Source organism: Fundulus heteroclitus, chromosome 15 (genome assembly GCF_011125445.2).
Source record: "Fundulus heteroclitus isolate FHET01 chromosome 15, MU-UCD_Fhet_4.1, whole genome shotgun sequence".
In the NCBI taxonomy this organism is placed as follows: domain Eukaryota; kingdom Metazoa; phylum Chordata; class Actinopteri; order Cyprinodontiformes; family Fundulidae; genus Fundulus; species Fundulus heteroclitus.
Window position 1 is genome coordinate 11,039,451 of NC_046375.1, and position 23,976 is coordinate 11,063,426.

A 23,976-nucleotide genomic window follows, 5' to 3' on the forward strand; every position below is an offset into this window, starting at 1 on the left:
TGTTTAAAAAAAAGTCTACTTCCATCGTTAACTTTGTGATACTGTAAATGTGTCTGGAAGTAAAATGTTCCTCTTTTAGTTTTTTTTAACGCCTGGTATTTTTGTCTGCTCGCTTGATGGAATGAAAATAAACTGTAATTTTGGATAAAGCTGGTGAATTACTGTCTAATCTTGATTGCGGTCTATGTGATGCATGCATTAAATACATTGTCATAATCAACATTATCTTAAGCCATTTGCTTAAAGGAATATGTTAAGGGTTTAATGTTGCTACTGTTTCCACACAAAAAAACAACAACAAATAGATTCTTGCTGAAATTACTACAGCAACATATACCCGTGTAAGGCTGGATAACATATCAGGTGCATATCCAGTGATTTCCAGGGGTTGTTATGAGCTGTAGGCCCAAACAAAGAGATAAGTAGTCAGTGGTGGAATGCTGTTAATCTTCTCAAGAGCCACAATTTTTAAGGACTTTTCCTTTTTGTTGCGCCTTGTTTATGCTTTTTCCAAGTTTCTGTCAAGGAGAGCTTTATAGTTGCTAAGCTAAAACGAAAAAGTATGTGTATTTAACTAGTTTAACAACTTATAATGCCACATAAACTCTCCCTCCTTGCTTGCACACATGCATTCTCTACATAGGAGGACACAGTAATGTAGGAGCAGCTTGTTTTAGGTAATCTATTTACTGAACATTCGGTCCAAATGTGTTCAATCGAGTAATCTTTTGACACGTGCTCTGCCAATGAGCTGAAATGTGATGAATCAAGAAGAAAATTGATATTTTATGTTTAAAAAGATTTGAATATATTAATGGCCAAAACAGTATGTGTCAAATATGCGATGGTTTCAATAAAACTTGCAACGAATGCAATAGTCACATAGATGTAAGAAAAGTTATACACAATACATGCATGTATGTATATGCATGTATAAAACATGTGTTCATTAGCTAATATTTTCTGTGTATAAACACATGAGTTGTCGAATAGACCTGGTTTAATGTCACATTATTCATTCTTTGTTGACCTGACCTGGCCTGCTTCCAGAAGGTTTTGTAAGAGGTGGGCCAGATGGGGGTCACTAATGTCTTGGGGTGGAACGTCAAAATCAAGAGCTACGACAGAATATTAGCAGTTTAATTTAGGTGAGTAGCTAAGGTTGACCTTAATGACACGCTTAATTATAAATAAATAAACAATAAAACGTGGTCTGCCAAAACATTTTTCAAAACAGCTCAATAGCCTGTAGGTTTATGTTTTCAAGAAGCCATAGAGCAGAAATAATTTGATTTATTCGAACATGTTTTTTTTTCTTCTTCTAAAAACACCTGAAAAATGTGGGGTCCACCATGATTTTAAAAGGAATATCCTTTTAAAATGTGTGATTTTGGAGCATTATGGAGGGAATAAAAGAGCGCAAACCTAAGAAACATAAGACAAAAAAATTGTATAGTTATAAAAATGGCGTACTGAGTAGGGTGGGTAACCCAAAAGTGTACACAATCTGCATGTATCATTGTACATATATAGATAGCAACAGACCTAAACAAACTTATAATGGAAAAATAATGGAAAAAAGGTGACATTGACAGCAAGTATTTGAACAACTTGTTGGGAGCAGTGATGGTCATAAGCTCTACAGCTGCTGGGAAGAAGGATCTGCAAAAACGCTGCTCTGTGCACCAAGGATGCAGGAGTCTTCCACTAAAGGAGCTCTCCAGTTCTGCAAAGGTTTCATGCATGGGATGGGAGAAATTGTGCCACATGCAATGTTATTTTTGCAGTAATTTTGTCTCCCACCATCTGCACTGAATTGAGGGGGCCTACCTCACAAGCGTACCTGAGCGTTTCATGATGCTCTTCAGTACAGACCATTGAAGTAATGAGATAAAAGCTTTTAATTATAGTGCACTTAATTGAGAAAGGGTTTGCACATTTAAGTGCATTGGTATTCTATTTGTGTTCTATAAAAAAAAGATAAAGGAAAGTAGAAAGAGATTTCTTAGCTATACCTGCCGTTAGCCACTCCTTTAGCTGAAACCATCACAGAAAAACTCCGGGTTTTGCCGCTTTTCCTTTAGCTGGATCTGAATCTGAATATCTTTGGTCTATGCGCCCCCCCCAGCCTCTTCACTTCCGGTTTTTCCTCAGAAGTCATTAAGGAAAACGGGTGATAAAATAAATAAGCCGCCTCGTTTATGTTCATCTTGCTCATCATCGTGCCAACTCGGTCTACATCAAACCACACCCACATTGACTCACGCTCCAGGCACGTTGCACGTCCGCCTTCATTGGCTGAAATTGTGACCTTGGGCTGAACAAAATGAGCCCCAATGAGCCGCGAGACGCCTGTCAATCATTCTGGACCCAAAAAGACAGTGCGTGATTTTTGCGCTATGGAAAGACCCTGGGATTTTCCCAAGCCTGTTTGGCAAAGGCTATGTTGTAAATTTGACAGAATGTGATAGCCCATATTTTTTATTTAATTTATTTTTATAAATTCTGTATGTGTATATATATATATATATATATATATATATATATATATATATATATATATATATATATATATATATATATATATATATATATATATATATATATATATATGTATGTATACAGAGTCCTCACAAGTGCCCACCAATGAGTATGTGTATATATATATATATATATATATATATATATATATATATATATATATATATATATATATATATATATATATATATATACACTGTGCAGCGCGTGGGGAGCAATCTGGGGTTAAGGGTCTTGCCCAGGGACCCAGAGTGCAGGCTGTGGGGATAGAACCGGACACCTCTCCACTGATCCCATCCAGGCAATGCACTGTTCACCTTTCTCTCATCAGGTCTGCATCAAAGCCAAAACTATTTTTTTAGCAGATTATTCCAAAGAGCTGTGAGGGCAATCGCCCACTGATGGAGACTGCAGTCCAACGCTTTAAAAATCACCCACTGTTACTAGCCCGTCATGCTTTCCAATCACCTTAATGTTGCTGCCTACTTGCACACTATCACCTCAAAATATCTAAATGCACATTGCTGTAAACGAAGCCTCGAATCATCATTGTTCAGTAAGCACCTATTACCTCATTATCTGTTATCTGTGACTCCTGAACTTAAAAAAATAAATAAAATGTAACCCTTGTTCATTGCTTGTTTGTTTGTCAGTCCTTGCCTTCATAATGTAATAATAATAATAATAATAATAATAATAATAATAATAATAATAATAATAATAATAATAATAATAATAATAATAATAATAATAATAATTACACAATAATGTGTAATGTGAATGGGAGATGCCAAAGAAAGACTTTTGACTTAGTTATATATATATATATATATATATATATATATATATATATATATATATGTATATATAAAGGGGATTTCTGGTGGGAGTCGCCGGGCTTTGGTGGCTTTACATCACGTGACTGTTTCCCCGCCATGTTTCCATGTCCGCGTCAGGAAAACTTTTAGGGAAGAGCCCCGGGCGGCTGTCAGATCACGCTTGGTCCATACTGTACTTCCTGTTAAGCCCTTCAAAATAAAGGTTACATTTTTGTGGGAGTTTCTCTTAATCCAGTGGTTAATTATACAGTTATATTTACAGAACAATAAAAGACTGCATTAAAACAACAAATAGTCCGTAAAAGCACCAACAACTCGGACAAATGGCAGATTTACTGTGACGGACGGATTCCCGCATTTCCGCTGAGCGCGTGTCTCTGGCCAACTTGACGCCAGTGTGCGCGAAAGGGAAAAAGGAGTCAAGAAAGCAACAGGAACAAAGTTGTAGGACCTGCACGGCCGTGTTCACCCGTGAAACGCCGTAACCACTCTTCAGCTCTCGGGACGCAGCAAGCTGTAAACTTTAAAGACAGCAAAGGGGGCTTTGATCGGCGTTGCAAAGCTAAAAAAAAAAGAGGCGTCTCCCTTAAGCAGTTTTTTTTGAAGGGAGCCCATCGTGGAGACTGGATGCTCTCCAGGAAGGGTCTCCTTACTTTATCTGAGCTTGTAACTTAAGCTTTGATAAAGGAATGGGGCTCCGCGCCTCGCAGAAAATGCCTTAAACTGTTTGGACTTTTTTGTTTTTGTTTTTGCTCTCTCGGAAACCACTTTATTTCCACCCGGCCTTGTTCGTGGACACGTTTTTGAAGTTGTTTTGAGGGAACGCGTTTCCTGACCGCCTGTTGACAGACGGTGGAGGTGAGCTTTGGTATTTACAAACCGCTTTGGTTTGTTTCTGTAACACACTCCAGAGATCGTTACTTTTAAAGTTTTAGGTTTAAAGTATTTTTTGTTTGTATCTCTCTCTTTTGGGGAGGGACCGGGTTAATAGTCTTTTATAAAACTAAAAATTTGGACGCAGGGTGTTGCTGTGCACGCTGCAGTTTAATTGAATTGGCGGAGCGTGCGCTGCAGTCATGCCTCAGAGATGAAACATTAACTCCGACTAGGCCACTCCGGGCTCTTGTCTGTGCTGCAGAGTCCTCTCACAAGGGCCCACCAATGATATATTAAGAGCTGAGAGAGTAATCAGCCAGATTGTACTGTATCTGTGTTGTTCTGCTTTGTTTTGGTCACCACAGCTACCCCCACTCACTCAAAGAGGAACTGAAATTTTAAAGACGCACTCAAAGATAGATAGTGTTGCCCTTTTTTTTCCTCGCTTTTTTACAGCTATTTTTGGAGGTTTACATCATCCTTTGAGAACTTTTGACTCACCATGCAACAGCTCGCTTAAACTGCACAGAAACTCTCCTCAGAAGTGTTTTTTTTTTTTTTTTTTTTGGAGTGGATGGAAAACTTTCTATTGCCTGGACCACAAAACCCATGCTGCCTTTTTTTTATGTTCAGCAGTTTAAAACGAGGATGTGAAGGCTAAGAGAGTTGGTTTCATTTTAAATTCTGTTTTTTAAAGATAAAAAAAAAAATCCACATTGGATCACATGCTTAGTTTCATTTTGGCACACGATGACAAATTATGCGTCGTAGTGTTTTCGTTTGCCCAGAAAACTCTTCATATCTTTAGCAGGTCCAAGTCCATCGGCTCCTTGGCAGGATCCAAAATCAGCTAATTTTAAGCAGGAGAGGAAAGCTGTTAGATTGGACAAAACTGTAAATGGAGTTCAATGAACGGCGAATGAATGCAAAGTTGTGCCACAAGGCAACGTTTGAATCACGGTAGTGGTTGATTAAACGAACCACGCAACCTTCAACTTTGTGCATCCCTATTTATCGGTCAAAATAGTTAGTTTTTTATTCCAAAAATGTTGTTTCTGTTTGCAAATCTCCACACTCAGTCACAGTGCTTTGCAAAAAGTTTACCTTCCCCTTGGACTTAAAATAAATAAATAAAATGTCCTAAGATGTCTAAAGGAAAAACTCACTGATTTACTAGGATTTTATGTTACAAACTAACACAAAGTAGCAAATACTTGTTAAATAGACAGAGAATAAAAAAATTCAACCTAATAAATAAAACAAAATCATCGGCAGTATGTCAGCTCTGTTTAAGAAGATAATAACAAGCAATTGGACCAGTTACTGTTAGAACTAGAAAGTATGTGTAAGTTTTAGTTTGTGTAATGGAGAGCTTCAGCGGTTCTCTAAATTTCTCTAGTCTGCATGTTTTGTAGCTCTTTTTCGAAAGCCTGAAGATTCGGATTTGAATCGGATCATCCGTGTGTGTTTCCGTCGTGTAATGATGTTTAAGGCTGTCCGAATTCGGCCCAGCAGTCTGAAGCTCCTTTGCTCCCCACCATTGAGTTCTTACTGTTGACCTCGTGAAAGCTCAAGGAAAAGGAGATAGGAGCCACAATTAGCACATTTCAGATGCAGCCTAACACTTTGCATAAACTGCAAAACACCATCTATATATGGTGAAACATGGTGGTGGCAGCATTGTGCTGTGGGGAGGCTTTTTTTCTTAACAGAGACAGGTAAGATGGTGAGAGTTGATCTGAAGATGAATAGAGCCACTTACAGGGCAGTCCTGAAGGAAATCCTATTATCGGTCGTAAAATTGAGCCTGAGGACAATGAACCCAAACACTGGCAGAACGACAACGGCAAGGTTGGCATTAAAGCAAATTCATGCGTCAGAATTGGCCAGTCAAAGTCCAGACCTAGATACAGTTGAGAAACGGTCAAGAGCTTAAAATTAATGATTACAGGCCATCTTCTTTTACCAATTCTATCTTTTTTATTTATTTTTTAGATATTTAGACTTTCATGTCTAAGAAGCTGTTAAAGACATAACCCAGAAAACGTGCTGCTGTAGTTCAGCAAAGTGTGATTCTACAAAATATTGACTTAGGGGGGCTGAATACAAATGCACATCATAGCTTTATGAGTTTTATTTAAAAAAAAAAACAACAAAAAAACCCACAAAACATGTAACTTTGCTTTTAACATTTGTTAATTTCTTTTTGTTGCTCATTTACATAGAAACCCACTGAAGTGCACTCAAAGCTGCAGTTGTTTATCGCGTTACAGAAGGTATTTTAACAGAATAAGACCTGCTATGCCTTCTGATGACATATAAACTATAAGGATAAGAATAATTTTACATATCAGTCAGGTTTTTGCTCCTATAGAAGTGCCTTAAGACCATTTTTTTTGTTCTTGCAGGGCCAGAGGAAGAGCTGTTCCACTGTTTCCAAAGAGGCCTTGAGGTGTACCACACAATTCAATCTGTGCTTGCATTGGATTATTAATCTACCATGGCACTACAAGGGAACACTGCAGAGGGAGGAGTCAACGAAGAGTTTAACGAAATCATCAAGTGGAGATCTGGTATGTTTTCTGAAAAGTTTCTTCTTTTTTACGGCGCGCCCAGCACGTGTGCAAAGTGCAAATTCTGACAACGCTTTTAGGTCTCTTTAGGTTCACATCACCTCACTGAGTAATGTTACAGTCTGTTGTACATGCTCGAGGGTAGCGACCCAAAGGAAACCCTGACAGAGCCAGAAATCCTGTTGTGCATGGTTGACCCCCAGTTCCCATGGAGGCAAGGAAAAAAAAAAAAAAAGGGACGGAGGCAAAGCGAGCAACAAAAGCGTGAAGAGAACCGGAGACGCTCGACTGTACCGAGTCCACGAAGAGATAGTGAGAGAGAAAGCAACTGGAGAAGGCGACCAATGGCAGCAGAGAGCAGCGTAGAAAAGAATGCAGGGATGGGTTTAAAGAGAGACACACCCTTTTTTTTTTTCCTTCTCTCTGTGACTGTTTTCATTCCATACGTTAATCTTTTGTAGACACCACCCCCAGAGATGGAGACAATGCACAAACAAGTTGCTGTTCATGTGGGAGGAGCACTTTTGCCGAACAGGTTAGGCAATTTAAGATGATTTAGAGGAAGTCCCAGGTGATAAATTACGTGCCCTTCAAAGGTGGAATATCTTCTCCTGTTTCGGATGAATAACAGAGAGGGGGGGTGGTGCAGGATGAGTGACCGAGTAGCGTTCATATTTCTGCACAGAACTTGTCCAGCGTTGACAAAAGTTCATGCATTGAAAACCTGTACCTTTTTTTTTAAATACCGGTGTCAGGTATCTAAAGTCTTCTGTTTCAGCTACTATCGATAATGCTCCCACGCCATGTAAAAAAAAAATGTTTTTAAGGCAAATAAATTAGCTTAAGCCAAATGCATTAACTTGAAATTGTTGATGCACTTGCCACAATCATATAACCTTTAGAAACTGAACTTTGCTGCTCCATTGTTGTTGTTGGTACTGTTGCCACGTAGCAAGAAAGTCCTGGGCTTGAATCACGTTTGCGTGTTCTCCACATATGCGGGTTTTCTCTTGGTACTCCAGCTTCCTCCCAGTGTCCAAGAAACATGCATTTCGTTTTACTTGATGGGTCTAAAATGCCTTGAGGTCTGAGTTGGTGGTTGTTTGTCTGCGATGAACTGCTGACCTACACAGTACATATTCTGGAAGGCTTAAAGGGGTCTAGTCATGTGTTTTGACCATGAAAAGAGAACCCCAAAAAAAACCAATACATTCATTTTCAAATAAAACAATATGCACCAAGCGTTTGGCCTTATCAGAGATGGGGATTCTGGCTTCAGAAAGTAAAATCCCCTGGTTTTCCTTTATCCTCTTCACTTAAGGAGGTGATTGTTAGTCCCTGTTACGCTGTGGAGCTGGAAATGCAAATGGTTGGAACTAATCTCTGGACCGGCTTTCTACTTTCTGGACCTGGATTCCCCACTTCTGATCCGGATAGTGTTTACTTAGTTCTTTTTGAGTCTGAAAAGAACTTTAGCACCAGGCACAGTCACCAGATATAAACATTGTTGTGTCATCTGCTTGCAGTACCGCAGAGTTATTAGAAAGCAAGATGTGACAATGGACGCAGCTACTGTAAGAGCCAGTAAAGACCAATCCACTCTACAGGGTTAGGGGTCACTTAACCTCTTTCTTTTTGCACTTCCACTGGACGTTGTTGACTCGCTCGGCTCCGTTGCTTCTCCTTTACTCGTTGCATGCATGTGGAATATCGTACTTCTGGTCAAGTGGTCTTGTCATTGTAAATATACACAAAATCGCTTTGTTTACTAGCAAATAAAGCAAAAGCTAAAGTGCAAAATACAGATATGAAATATAATAAGCCAACAGGGCGTGCTAATTTAATCGGAAAACCTTTGAATGCAACCAGAGAGCTACTAGGGTAGCTCTCTTTTAAATCAAGATTAAAAACACATTTGTTTAGGATTACCTTCAACTGTTCTAGTTAACTGAATCACCACTTCTTTGTTCTAATTTCTATCTACATTTTATTCCTACTTGCTTTTATTCTGTTATATTTTAATTATATAAAGCACTTTGCATTGTCCCTGTACTGAATTGTGCTATATAAATAAATTTGCCTTGCCTTGCCTTGCCTAGGGTAGAAATTTACATCATAGTAGACGACTAGCCCCCTTTTTAACTGGATGGAACTTTGCAGTTGGTAAATATTAATGTTTAGACAGAAGATACTCAGGATTGAAGGTATAGTGGACAATCTTCCAGGGGTATCATCTTATCTGTTGGTTGTCCCACACCCCAATCCTTGTGATGTGCTCACCTGACGCCGCTGTGTGTCCTCGTTCCTTGCTATGTTTCCGCTTGCTTGTTGCGCACTTCTATTGTTTGTTTCCAGTGAGCTGCGGTTTCAGCCGTACATTGTACCACCGCTGCTCTCACCATATACTTTGAAAATGACTGAGAGTCACAAAAGAGGAAATTGTGTTACACATTAATGAGGAGATGAGGAAAGCGTTAGAAAATATAAATAAGACCGGAGTGTTTGTGGGAGATTCTTTTCTGCGGTCCTTCTGAGAAGCAGAATGGCTGGTAGGATGGTCTTGTGCATGCGCAGTTATTTTAAAAAGTCAATTGGGTGTTTCTCACCTACATTTCCAGAAAAATCGTCCACTATACCTTTGATCTTAAATCATGCTTAAATCTGGGTACCAATGCTTTTATACGTGATGAGTTGTCTGTCTTATCATTGGTTTATCTGCATGGATGGCTGAGGATCTTATGGCATCTGTTATTACCTTTTTTTGGAGGGGGGACTCCTTTCCTTAAAGTAATTTGAGCTGTTTGTAGGCATGTTATTGGGTTCAAACTATGCCAAGGGTTTCAAAGCTGCTATCATACTGTTCCTGTGGTTGAAAGTCCATTTAATGATGTATTTGCCAAAGTAACCAGTTTTTTTTTATGTGGATGTATGGAGCATACAGCAGCGCAGCTCTTCCACCACTTACTGCTGCGCACTGCTGGCAGGCTGGCTGAAAGAAGGCTCCTGCAATACTTCCAGTTTTTAGGATAAAAAAAAACTCTTGAGGTCAGAAACAGCGACCTTCTTGATGTGGAAACTAAAGGAGCCCTTTTTGAAGTAACTGTACTATAAAACTGCTATTGGGGTGTAATAAGCAATATGTCTGTCACTGCAATCCATATCCAAGCAGATAGCCAGACTTATTATTACCCTAGCTAATGTCGGCTTGCTTTCTTGCTGCCAAATGGCAGAACGCTATAATATTCTATGCAATAAGCACGTTTAATCAAAAACTACTACCAAATTCAGTTGTAATACGATTAAATAAATAATTAATTACACATAACATTATAGCCGTCTTACATGTTTTACATTCATGTGTTACATGTTTGTAATAAATACACTGAAACTGTGGTAGGTTTACTGAGGGTTATCATATGAGAATCTCACATTAGCCCATGCCTAGCTCTAAGTAGTCACCAAATCCTGAAATTTAGTGCAATATACTGTGATTTTTGTATTTATTTTTTTTCAAGCTGTATGCAAACAAAATTTCGTTCTGTACGCACTTTGCGCATACAAAATGACAATAAAGCTGTCTAAGTCTAAGTCTAATCAAGAGAGAGCAAGTTTGAGCAGCAACCCACCTGGAGAAATCTGGTTTGGATCAACTTCTAATCCAGATCAAACTGTGCAGACTGGTTACAATCTGGAATGGAAAAGAAGAGCGATTTCTTATTACTTTTCCCACTCATGCTTGCTGACAAAATGCCGTTGTAGTTAAACCGCTGAAAATAATAAAACGATGGAAGTATTTGTGGCCCATCTTTTAGTTTCTTCCACTTGCTTATTATAAAAGCAAGGGAAATTGCATTGGCAAGTGGGATGTGATTCGGACGCGTCCCACTGGCAAGAGGCCTCGGTTCAGACTCCGCTCTTGCTGGAGAGATGCTATCTGACGGCTGGCTTTGGGATGATTCTGAATCCCTTGAATGAGCTAAAACAGTTGGCTGCCAAACAGGGAGGTCCAGGGATCTCTGCTCAGGCTGTCCTCTTGTTGTCCCCACCGGCCGGTCCTGGATAAGTGACAGAAGATGGATGGATAGTTAAGTGGATAGATTGATGTGTTGACGCCAATAAATCATTGCGGACAGCTCAAACTTTCCGCATTATATAATAGTTATGACAGGCCTATTTTGTACCCAGCTGTACAGACTGCCAGAGATGTGGATGCACAAAACAAAAAGCAGCAGGTATAAGAAAATCTGTAATAATGTGAAAATGGACTGTCTTTTGCAGACTAGAGATCTTTAACAAAAGCTGTTCTATATAATGTACAAGTATAACCCAGAACAAGATCTGTTTTAAGTTATCTGATTTATTATTAGGTCCATTTCATTTTGTTAGCGGCGATCTGAGACTTTCCTCTATAATTATTTATTCTGGTTTAAAACAAAATTGCAGCTTGTACTTCCCCGCTGCTAGTTGCACTTAGCTGTCTCTCTCAACCATCAAACACACTCGAGGAGAAGAGGAAAGAAAATCCACGTGCCAGCTTTCCTCTCCCACCCAGCCTCGGTGTGTGCCTTCGGACTTCGTGCCAGGAATTCGACTGAGCCGAAACTCCCAGAAGAGTTTGTAATTTACAGCTCTAGTCTTCAAACCTCAAGGCTTTTCTCGCAAAGATTTAGGTCACCACAGCAACTAAAAAGGTAAAGTTAAACATTTGGTACATGCCATTGCTGTGGCACTCTAAAGCAGCTTAGCATATACAGAATTGTAAGTTTAGATTGAACCCAATCGCTTTGATCCTGTGTATTTTTTTTTCTGCGAACAGATATCGAGCCTTGTGAAAGCATTCATAATCAATGGACTTTTCCATATTTTGTCACAGTACTACAACATACCTCAGTGTTTTTACTATTGCAATATAATTAGTGAATGCATTTGGCTATGATGGGCAGATGGATGGCGCTAAATAGAGGATGCAAGAATACCTGTAAGAGGTGTTAAAGACATTTGTAGCAATACTACAAAACTAAACATGAAGCCAGAGCTACAATAGAATGGTTTAGATCAGGGTTTCCTGAAATGTGGATCGGGACTCCTCTGGTGCCAATGTGCTAAAAAGATTTATTATTTCCTTAGTTGTGAAACTGATACCAAAGTCTAACTTTACAAGATGCTCAACATTCCTAATTTTAATGCAGGGAAACATGAGGAAACTGGATACTTAATCCACAATCTACAAGATTTACAGATCAAAAACCTGACTACATTGTTTAGTTTATTAAATTTTGAATTATGTATTTAGTTTTGTTGAAGAGTAGAAAATAAAAATCATAAAGTTAGTCTGGTATTATGTTGATTTAAGAAGAAAAAAATGGCATATGAAAGCTTCAAACCACCACTGGTTTTGATTTAAGCACATTCAAGTGTCAGACTAGAGCTAAATCCAAGTGAGAATCTGGCAACAGTTGAGAATAGATGTTCACAGACGCTCTCCGTTAGAGTAGCACAATATATCAAATCAGTCATCATGGCCATATAAGTGTTAGCAATATCATAATCACAAAAGACTTCTTGGATGCATTCACACTTGCATTCAGTTTGATGGCGTCTGGCAGCTCTTTATGCATAAAAAAAAGCATATTTGTGGGAATGGAGATACACAGAAAAGGGTGGGAAAATTGTGATTATGAAAAAGAAAGAAAAGAGTTAGTTTAATAGAATTTACTCTGTCCGTCATCAGTATTGGGCAATAATACAAAACTTACATGCTTTCTTGATATTATGCTGCTGGATATAATGCATTCCAGTCTGACTTAGTTTGAATCATTTCACAAAGATGTAGATACAACTTTCAGTCTCCGGATTTCTAGATAGTGGTACTGGTAGTGACATGCCCCAAAAGCCTAGTAGCTTTACCAGCAGCAAAAAGTTGGAAAGGGGGGTGGTGGATACACTTGGATGACATGTTTTTTTTGTTAGTTTTTTTTCATTTGCAAAAGAAAATTATACATTACCCCCCCCCCCCCCCTCCCCAATTCAGGTGCATACCGCTGTCACATGAGAAAATTTCCATTAAATGAGGTTCTTCATTTTATCATTCAGAGTTTATATGTGGAATAGTATGGAGCAAAATATTTTAGACCCACCACTTTTAAACCTGTTAAAGTCTATAAAGGCTGGTGGTGAAAAGGTTTTCTGTGTATAAATAACGCTGTGGCAGCTGTGAAGTCTGAAATGCAGCTAAGGAGCTCCTTTAAGAGAAAGATGTGTAGGTTACCAGGAGCTGAAACATTAGCTTTAGGAAATGATTGAGAGGCAGGTGAGTGGGTGATACCCGCTGGATAGTGGATGGCAGGGTTGTAAATCGCCAACTTTGTCACGATATGAGGTTATATTGATTTCTTTAAATGACGATACGATATTTACCGATATCTCAAAGTCTGCTACTATTTCTGTTTGATGCGATTGATTTGATGCGGTATTATCTGCCTAAGACGATGATTTACATTAGTGATGTCAAACGATTCAAAGTTTTAATTGCGATTAATTGCATAATTTCAATAGTTAATTTGAGATTAAACGCACGTTAATTGCATATTTCATCTTTTTATTTCAGAAAGTGTAAAAGCCTATTTGGGCATTTCAATATGCAATTTTGCAATAAATGACACTAGTAAAAAAACATGCTTGTACAAATTTCTTTTACTTTTTACTTTCAAAGCACTTTTCATAATTGGAATGAAACATCCTGGTACCATAGAATGTTAAACTCTGGCCAATAATGGCTAAATCGCTTCTCTTAACACCCTGATGTTTACATAATGTGTAAACAAGTGTGTAAATAAATAAATATTTCATGCCAAAATATTTTTTTTGCCTCTTGAACAAAGATAGACAGGGTAATACGCATATACATATCAATTAATACATTTTACATTTTAATAAAGTCACAAGTTTTTAGTTTTTTTTTCACTCTCTCACACACACATCTAATCCAATTTAAAGCCTGGAAAATGGTTTAAAATTTCCAGGTCATTCCAGAGTCTTACACTTTTCTTGCAACTGGGGCAGGAGCTTAATAAGCTTGAAAGAGATCTGACACTGTAACTCCAGGGTACTTCATTTGGCAATGTGATTCAGCCTTAGTTTGTCAACTACAGAGACAACAAATTAATAAGCATTAAAGTATGGTTTATGGGTTTGGGTTCTGCAATGTTATCAGCATGTAAAAACTCATCTTCAGAACAAATCTCTGCTCAAAATGGTGATCTGCACCAAGTAATCTACTTTCAGCAGTTATGAGTTATTGCAACCGTAAACTGCAGAAAATCCGGCAGAGTTGCTCCATCTGCCTTTACTCCCTCGGCTCCTATGTGAGGATGCGCTCCAGCGCGTAATGAGGCGGAGGGATATTTCAGCTGGTTATACTCAGAGTCTGTAGTGCGGCAGTGCCACTTATTATAGAGTCCAAATAAGCGACTTCACTTTCAGAAACAAGCCCAAAAAAACCCCCGCAACCTGCAACTCATGAAATTTACAAGGGACTTTAGAAAAAAGAAGCTAAAAGTCGCATAAAATAAGCGGATTTGGCAACAGTGAGTGCAGGTCTGTTTTGCTACAGTGTCTAGCATTCCTGGAACTATGGAAAGTGCTGCGGGGGAGAAAAAACATTAACGCGATTAACGCGTGTCAAAAAAAGATGTCGGCTTTATGGTCTAACAAAGTTAACTCGTTAAAACTGACAGCCCTAATTTATATTGATATCAACTCACAAAAAAGAAAACAAAAAATACAAAAGCAACTAACATCTTGCATCAATGGGATTGTTAATAATTTAACCGATATATCGATGTGGATCTATGTTTTGTTACACCCCTAGTGGAGGGATATCTTCACAGCTGGGAAAACAGCCAACAGTACTGGAGTTCAAGCATGCTAGTTAGGGCCGGACGATAAGTCAATAAAGATATATATTGATCAACAGACGCGGGGAGCGATAGGAAAAAAAGGGTCAATAAAAAGTTCAATATAAGAACAGTTTTTCTTGCTTTTGCATTCTGGCTTGCAGATTAATATTACAGTCATTAAATCCTCCCAACCAATCACAAACACAGACCCAGGAACGCTCCATCACCAAGCTCCGCCCCCTTCAAAAGGTTCGGAGAGCACCTGTTCGTTTTTCTTTTTTAAAAACTTGCAGTTTTGGTAAAAGTTGGTTAAATAAAGGGTTGTGTTTGAATTCTTTATCTAAAAATAGGTCATTAAGCAACAGCATAAAATGGACCACACTGCACTTTAAATGTATGTTTGGAATGTTTTTCATAATTATCGATATCGATCAATAAGATTTCTATTTTATCGATATGCTTTTTTTCTATATCGTCAAGCCCTAGTGCTAATACAGTCATTCAAAAATACGTTTGACATGGTGTCACAAACTATGTTTATTAAAAATGCAAACACAAGCTTCAATTTTATTTTTATTATTATTATTTTTTTTTTGGGAGATTTTTCACGGCTCTAGTGGCTCGCTTTTTAACACAGTAGGCTGACAGGAAGGTGGGTGGAAAAGGGGGAGAGACATGCGGCAAAGGACCGCGGGTTGTAGTCAAACCTGGGTCGACCTTATCGAGGACTAAGGCCTCCGTACATTTGTCGTGCTACCCGCTCAAATTAAGTTTTAAAGTGGTTTGTGTTGCGTGTCAGTTTGGGAAAACTTACCTGCCACAGTTGTAATTTGTATGTAAATATAATCGTCTCATTTCTGCCTTTTCACTGACAATAGCGGTAGTAAGGAGAAACAGCTGCTTTGTTAAAGACTGAAACTTAGATTGTCACATGCAGCACGTGTCGGGCATTTTATCTGTGGAGTCTTTGTCCTTCAGTGTTTTTCATGGTTGGTGTTCCTCGTGATAAATGGGGTTGGATCCTGTCTAGCTCGATCCGACTTTCAACCAATCAGCAACTGACCTACGCGCAGCTTCATTTCTGATATCTAAAGACCATTTGCCTGTCGGAGGGGCGGCACTATTAGCTGCAGATTGTTTTGCCACCTCTCCTCCTTGTTGCAAACTTGTTTACCTGAAAGTCGTTTGTCTCGTTGGAAAAAACAAAGAAAAAAAAATAATCAAAGGAAAGCAAAAAGCAAAGCGCCAAGAGGTGCTGCGAAGCATTTTTGAGTTCTGTGGAAGTTTGTCAGCAGAATAAACTGCAACTCTGTTACCTTGCATTTGTGTGTCTGATTTTGAAAGCGGCAACTGGCTGTGAACCTCACATCTTTTTATTTTTTGTATATTTTTTTATTTTGGACTCTACACCACTCTCGCTTCACTTCATGCGCAACATTTTTTTCTCCGGTTAACCTTGTACACTGTGGTTTGCCACAAGTTGGAGTGCTAAGCATGCTTACACGCACTATTTCACAAAGTTCTGCTTGGATTATCTTGTAACATCTTGAAGGTCCACCTGTTTATTCTGTGCCTGCACTTCCCTTCTCCCTCCTCATTCCAGAGTGCAGACAAATATAAAATGGCAGCTATCATATCGCTGTCTCAGCTATTCTCATTTAGCACGCTTTGCGTAGTATTTAACATGTAGCTAATCCTTTTATTTTACGACCTCTTGTCTGTTACCTGGAAGTTTTTCTTGTTTTTCTACGATGTTCTATTTGCGCATCAGTTTCTCCGATAGGTTTGAGTTCAGTTTGTTGTGTCATGAGTATCATTTTCACAGGATTTAAATTTTTTTGTCACATTTAAATGTTTAAGACAAAGCCTGTGTTAATAAAAAAAAAATTGTTTTATTTATCAAGGGAAAAAAAGAACAATCCAAACCAATTTTGTCCCATGAAAACATTTAATCGCCACACCCACTTGTTTTATTATACAATAACTGATTAACAACATTTTTGGAAAGCTGAGTTCAGTTTAGTTAGTCATGCACCCAATCACAGCCGGACCTATAATAGAATAAACAAACCGCGTAAATAGACCCATGCTGACAGGATAAAGTGGATGAAAGATCCCAATGAGAACAGACAAGAGGAAGTCAATGATATCTTTTAGTCTGGAATGGGATATTCAGTAATTTCTGCAGCTTTGGGACAGCGAATCGCCAAAGTGAGAATCATTACCCACAAACAGAGAAAACAAGGAACAGCGGCACCCTAGCAAGATTAGCGCATCAATGATTTCTCCAGCAGGTAAAAAAAGAACCCAGAAGATCATCTAAAGCACTGCAGGTCTCACTTGCCTCAAATAATTTAGCTGTTCATAATTTAAGAATAAGAAAAAGTCTAAGTGGAAATGGCTTGGATGAGAGTTCAACAATCAACAACTTCTTGTTCATCCTCGATAGTTTTGTAATCCATCAGACGGACAAGACAAAAGTGGAAATTTTCGGATGATTTGTGTCCCGATGCGTCTGGTGTGTAATGTTTTCTACCAACAGTCAAACGTGGTGGTGGTGGTGTGATGGTCTGGGACTGAGTTGCTGCTTCAGGACCTTTAGGAGGACTTGCTCTACTTGAGCTGTAGACTTAAGAACCATCACTAGTCCAAACAAGCTCAATAAAGCCTGGTTCACACGGCATGATTTTAAAATTACCAGCTGATTTTCAAAACCGGAGTGACGTCACACATGGGGATTTTAAAAAAGAATAAACAAAAAAAGAAATAATATAAATCGTAGATGTAACAGGTTTTCTCATACAGTGTGTTGTGTCCGGTCAAATGGCAAGCACAGCAGACATACAGATTTCACTCAGGAATATTCAGATGTCAGACCGGAAATCTCACAAAACCTCTCGAGACAAAACGTGAGTTCAGAGTGAGTAAAGATGGGCGATAAGGAAAAAGCAGCGGCAATAGTTTGTGGACTAATTTTACCATTTCAAATGGCTGATTAATGAATAAAACAATAAGGTAGTAAAACATTTTAAACTAGATTATGAGTGGTCTAATTCTATCAGAGAAAAAAAAACGCTACAAAAGGAGAAGGGATTGGTTAACGGAGTGGAGATGACACAACTAGGGGCTTTACACAATTATACATGCATATTTTAAACACTTTGTTGCACGTTTTATTTCATCCGAGTACGCCATTTTTTTAATTACTAAACGGCGTTTTTTTTTTTTTCTTCTTCTGTTGTGGACTTTTTCACTTACTTCCTGCTTATACATGTGAATTTCCCCACTGTGGGACAACAAAGGATTATATTCTAATCTAATTTGATGGAACCTTAAAGTCTTAAATCGAAAATCCTAAACAAGAATGTCCGACCATCAGTTTGTGACCTTAAGCTCAAGTGCACTTGGGTTCTGGTTCTGGTTAACGAGCCAGTCCACCTTTTTAAATGGCTTTAAAACTTAAAAAAAAAAAAAAAGAAGGCTTTGGAGTCTAGTCAGAGTCTCGACATAAATCCAATTAAAACACAGAGGAAGGACTTTAAACCGGCTGCTTGATCTCAAAAACCCCTCAGGCGAGTCTGCTGGCAAGAGTGGCATAACCTGTTATTAGGTCAGTAGGTTTAGGGGCAAACACTTTTTCACATCGGGCCAAGTTGGTTTGGATTATTTTCTTTTACATTTTTTTTCACTTAATAATTTATGAGTTAAAACTTCTTGTATTTACTCCCCCCCCCCCCGCCCCCAAATGAAAACTTGTTGGACTTGAAACATTTAGACGAAAGCGAACCAAACTCAAAGGAAAGACCCATCCTGTCCCCCTCCTCACGCTCCTTAAACTGTTTACTCCTTTTTGACGTGTGATCTTCTGTTGTCGTCTTCCCCGGCTGAGCTCCAGGCAGGAGTATTTGGTTCCACGTTTTCTCTGGGGTGTGGACTCTGCTGTTGTGTCTCAGAGGTATTGTTGTCTCTCGGAAAGCGTTAACCAAACCGAGGGCGTGGTATGTCACCATACGGGCTCTGCTACTTGTCGCTGTTAACTAAAGCGAACCCTGGCCTCGTGCCACAGGGCGTACTGAGGAATGTTTCATCAGCTGTGTGAGTTGGTGTGCAAGAGGGTTGGGTTACTTGCTGAGGAATAATTGTCTAAAACATTTGAGCTATTTGGCAGCTTAATGTTTCGTCGGGTCACAGGAAAAAAACATTTAGTCTTAAAGAGCACCGTCATACAGTGGAACGCCTAGCTAATTAATCTTTTAGCAGTCTAATGATTTGTGTTTTTTTTTTTTTTTTGGCTCTCTGGTTTACCCTCACTTTCTTTTGCGGGCCGCTGAGAGTTTTCCACTTTGAGAAACAAGTAACCACACAGCTGGATGTTTCTATATATACTGTATATATAGAAGCACAGAGGCCTGTGTGTGTTTGCTTTGGTCTCCAGGGTTGTTGCTGGATTTGGCTGCCTGGGAAGAGGGAGTGACTCGAGCTAGAGTTGCAAAAAAAAAAAAAAAAAAATCCTGGCTGAAAATTTTGGATATAGAGGCTCAGGCCAAATCATCTCCCCTGGGTGTGGTTTTTGTGTGGGACTCTGTTGCTCTGGTCCCCGTGCGAGCTCCGGACTGACTGTACTCCACCCTGCATGCATGACATTTAAAGTCTTCAGAAGAAGGCTGGAAACGGCACCCATGAGCCGTCTTAAACTGGCTTTAAGCACATACTGACCAGAATTTTCTCCTTCTTATGCGTTCCCTTTTTTTTCCGGGAACTTTTGAAAACATCCTTTGTGCAACTTGCCTGTATTACTTTATTGAATTATATTCTTGGTGTACAGTTAGTTTCTATCAGGAGCAAATTATTTTGTTCCGATGTCAAAAAAACTTTTCTGTACTCGTGTACCAAAATAAGGATAAATAAGTTTATTATTCATGTTTATGCCGTCCTCGATATGTCTATTAATATCCTGACGGCCAGCTAAACTTTTTCCCCACACCAAGACTCTGAAGATTCGTTCTAGTTCGTTCCACAGGTTTATTGGACTTAGAGAAAAGTGAAACTGCAACATACAAACAGCAAAGACGAATCAGCGCCATGCTATTCAACCTACCACACATGGATAAAGGCTCTTCAAACATAAAAATGACTTCGAAAAAATAATAAATATCTCCACACAATCTCAAAAACCAAGTATACATACCGACGATGCTATGCCAGACACAAGATAATGAGAGATGCGATTGGATATGCATGAATCTAAAACAAATCGCCGAAATACGTGAGTTGAGCGCTTACTTCCTAACTACGGGTCAAGTCATAGGACATTTTTCAACAACGCGATCTTGCATGAACATGACCAAAATAGAAACACCTTAGGAATCTGCATTGACAGCCAAAAGTAAAACATATTTAACTTCTGAAAATTAGCTTAATGATATTTTTCCACTCATAACAAAACAATGTTAGTTTAGTGTTTTCATGGATTACTAAGATAAATGTATCAAAAAATCTCAAGGATAATATTTTTAAGTTCTATATTAAACCTTTCTGTGTCTTTCTGATTCTGGGTGAATTAACTCATTTGAAAAATGGCTTGTGACCCCTGAGTAAACTAGAATACTTCCTATTGGTAGATAATAGTTATTTCTGTCATATGACCGGTTTCCCTGCGATAAAGTCAAAGTAGGGTCCGGAAAATAACTTTAAATCGTCGGTTGCGAAAGTGGGTGCGAAACATCCCATATCAATTGTTCAGTATGAAATGTGTTGTGGCAGAGGCCCCCATCTGGAAAAAGTTGGACAGAGAACAAGTGAAAGTGCAGCGGTACGAAACACTCACTGTATGCTAACTTTTATTTGTAAAAAAACAAACAAACCGTTTTACAGTATTAAGACAAAAACTGAAATTATATACATTATCCAACTGCTTTTACTTTACACAGAAAAGCACATTTATGATAACATTTCTAATATCAATGCTTTCAATTTTGTATTGTTACTGTGATGTTGATAGGCTTAAGTTAAGAAGAAATTAATCTTGCTAAATTTAGTAGTAGTTTAATATTATACCCTTTAGACATATGGTGACTGATTAATTAGTTAGGCGTTCTGCTTGCATAGTCTCTGCCATTAGCCGCTTCAGACATGCTGCTTATATCTTTGCCAACTGTACTTTTAAAAACAGCGTTGTTAGTTTACACACTGTTCCTTATAGCTGCATTTTCTTTCTCCTAAGCAATGTCTTGGATCCTTTTTGTAGAAGAGGTTAGATAAGCTCATCAGGAAGGTGGTGGTGCGAGACAAAAGGACTCTAGCAAAAATAATGTCACTGTTGGACAGTGTCTCTCACCCCATGCATGGAGCTGTTGCAGAGCTAGAGAGATCTTTTAGTGTCAGACTCCTGTCTCCTAAATGCTCAAAGGAGTGTAATCACAGCTCCTTCCTACCAGCAGCTCTTAGGCTTTATAGCCATCAGTGCCCCTCTCAGATTCAATCATTCAGATCTGTGCTGCTGTCTTTCCATTTTTAGCAAATAGTTTGTTATTTTGATTTTGATTTTCACTTTGCTGGAGGTACACCTGATTTTACCCACTGATGGGCAATAAAGACTATTTCTGTTTTCCTGTTCTATATTTCTAAATCTTTGTAAAAAAAAAAGTAAAAATACAGTCCATACTTTAAGACACAATGGGAACAGTCAAGGTTAATCCATTTTCAACAACTGTTGCCAACATTGATGATGCTCATTAGGAGTTTCTGCTTTGAACATTTCTGTGTATATTGGATTGTTTTTCAAATAACCTGTATGTGATTCTAGATAAGTGGGAAATATGTGTGGACCAGCTTATCACGTTGTCACTTATCAGTTTTGGGCATTGAGCCAGATGAGTAGCAAACTGCTGGATCTTGTGAATTTGTTGGCTTATTATTATTTTCTAGCACCTTTTTAAGTGACAAATGCCTTTTTATTCAAAAGTCAAGAACCTAATGTGTGGCTAATTGTACTTTCATTCAATTTCTTCAGATTGTATTTATTTTACTTTGTATGCAGGGTCCTGTTGAATTAGTTCTGTATCTCTGTTGCTTAATAATCAGAATAAAATCGGCTCAATATTTTGAAAAGCTAATACTTAATTCATCCTCTCTCATTTTTTTAACTAATGGGACTTGCATTTAGGAAGAAATCTCAACCACATGATGCACGTGTTTGTTGGTGAGATGTTTTATGTTGATTTTTAAAATGGATAATCTTTAGTAATCCCTTAAGGGGGCAAATTTTTTTTTACATCTACCCAGTCCATGTATGGTCTATAAGGTTACAGACGGACAAAAACACTATATATACGCACACAATAAATATAACAAACCAAACCCACAGCATTGTGATGCACGAAACACACATTTGTGCAAAATAAATTAAATTAAAATAGGAGTAGATACAACAACAAATAAATTCTGCAGATTAATTTAAGACCATAATTCAAAAGGTTAATCCCAGATGCAATAAAATATTTAGAATAACGTGTTGTTTTTGTCAGGGGCCATAAGATACAGCTGATCTGAAGGCATCAGAATAAAGAATGAGGATGAAACACGCCTTTATTACTGCTTAACGATGCATTCGGCCTTCAGTCTAACGTGCCTTGTCACAGATTATTGTTTTAAGCATACTTTAACTGTGTGTTTGAGTGTCGTTGACCCTAACAGAAAGCTTGTTTAGTCAGCAGGTGAAGAGAAAACAACAAAAAACACATAAATGAAAAGAACAATAAAAGACGTAAGATTCGGTCAATGCTACCAAACGGCTTAAACATCTACAATAAGTCCCTTGACTCTTTCTGACTCCATTCTTTGTGGATGTTTTCTGGAGCAGTTTGATGAAAGATGCTGTGTTATGGTTGCGCAGAGAAGAAAGCAGCATCCCACAGCTGCTTTTAGTTCTGCATTCCTTCATCCAAACCAGCTCAACTTTCTGAGACATAACCAGACCAAATGCTTTCAATCTCAAGGATAGGGGAGAGCCTTTAATTCAGGGAGGCTCTGGAAATCAGTTGTGTTCCTCCCCATCTTCTCTCTGGGTAAAAAAAAAAAAAACAATAAAAAAACAGGAAAACAAACTTTCTGTCTGAGTGTCCGTCCTGTGGTCCTCTCCACCCTTCCTCTCTATTTTCACCCTCTCTGCGTGGGAGTAGAACGGTTTGTCCTGTTGCTCCTCATTGACTGAAAACATCAATGGGCAAAAAGCTCGCAGGCAGCTGATTGGCCGGCTTCTCAGTCGCAGAAGTTAGGTCAAGGCCGGGCTCCTGTTTGATGCCGTACTTCTCTATTAACGGCTCGCTTGGGTTTGCTGCAAGTTTCACTTTCATGTCAACATTAGCTAAGGATGCAGTCGTCATACTTCTCTGCACCTGTTGCAGCAAGAGCGTCTGAGAGCTAATTTTCTATTTAAATTGTCAAGTTTTAGGCTTTTTTTCACTCTGTTTTTCTTTTCCTCGCCTCTTTCCTGAATGCTGCAGTCATTCTCAGGAGAATAGATGTGGTGTTTTTAAATAAATTGGGTCAGTCAGCCCAGCACCAGATGTAACCCACCCAGTGTACTTCATAAACTTCTCTCTCACCTCTACTTCCTCTTTGGGTGTTTCTTTTTTTTTTTTTCTTGCCTCTCTCACTCACCCACCACCACCGTGTCTTCCTGTTCCGGATTAGTTGTTGTCATGTCTTTCTCTAGCTTTTTAGGTTCTCCACTGTTTTTAGAAATTTGAACATAATCTTGATTTCCGTCATGTATTTAAGTAGATGGATGTCAGGGAGAAAGCGTAGCTTTTTCAGACGGAAGGGGAAGCCTGAATCTAGCCTCGACCTGGGTAAGGTTGTTTCCATGTGTGTTTGATTGCGCCGCTTTTTCAGGTTTTCAGCGGCGAACATCATCATGTGTGTGTGTGTGTGCGTCCTTTCCTGAATCTTAGGCGTTTCTGTGTATCTTCTCTCTGTAGATAACCAATCAAGCATAATACAGCAGATGTTTTTTTGCTAAGGGTGTCTTGTAGCGATACCCTTCTTGTACATCAAACGTACAGAAAGTAGGCTGCCCTTTGGAGTCAAGTTTAAATTACCAGTCCCCTCAAAGGCAGAAATATTATCAAACATTAAAATAAAAGGATTTCAGATGCAGAATCAGTTTTTGTTCCAGTTTTTAGTGAAGCTGCACTGATCTGAATGTTGTTGCGGGTGTCAGATTATTTCTGGTTGTGGAAAGCTCTG

At 38.7% G+C, this 23,976-nt stretch overlaps 1 protein-coding gene across 6 annotated transcripts in view; it reads left to right on the forward strand.

The window, feature by feature from the left end:
• The first annotated feature begins 3,775 nt into the window (after positions 1-3,775).
• The window catches only part of utrn (utrophin), a 242,331-nt gene continuing 222,130 nt past the window's right edge, over positions 3,776-23,976 (forward strand). For 4 of the 6 annotated variants that reach the window (XM_036147378.1, XM_036147377.1, XM_036147374.1 and 1 more), the window contains exons 1-2: positions 3,779-4,238; positions 6,665-6,829. In XM_036147378.1, the coding sequence (XP_036003271.1) occupies positions 6,757-6,829 (73 nt within the window). In that variant the 5' untranslated portion in view covers positions 3,779-4,238; positions 6,665-6,756. Of the gene's footprint in view, positions 4,239-6,664; positions 6,830-23,976 lie in introns of all 6 variants that reach the window. The other 2 variants (XM_036147379.1, XM_036147372.1) reach the window with 2 other exon arrangements.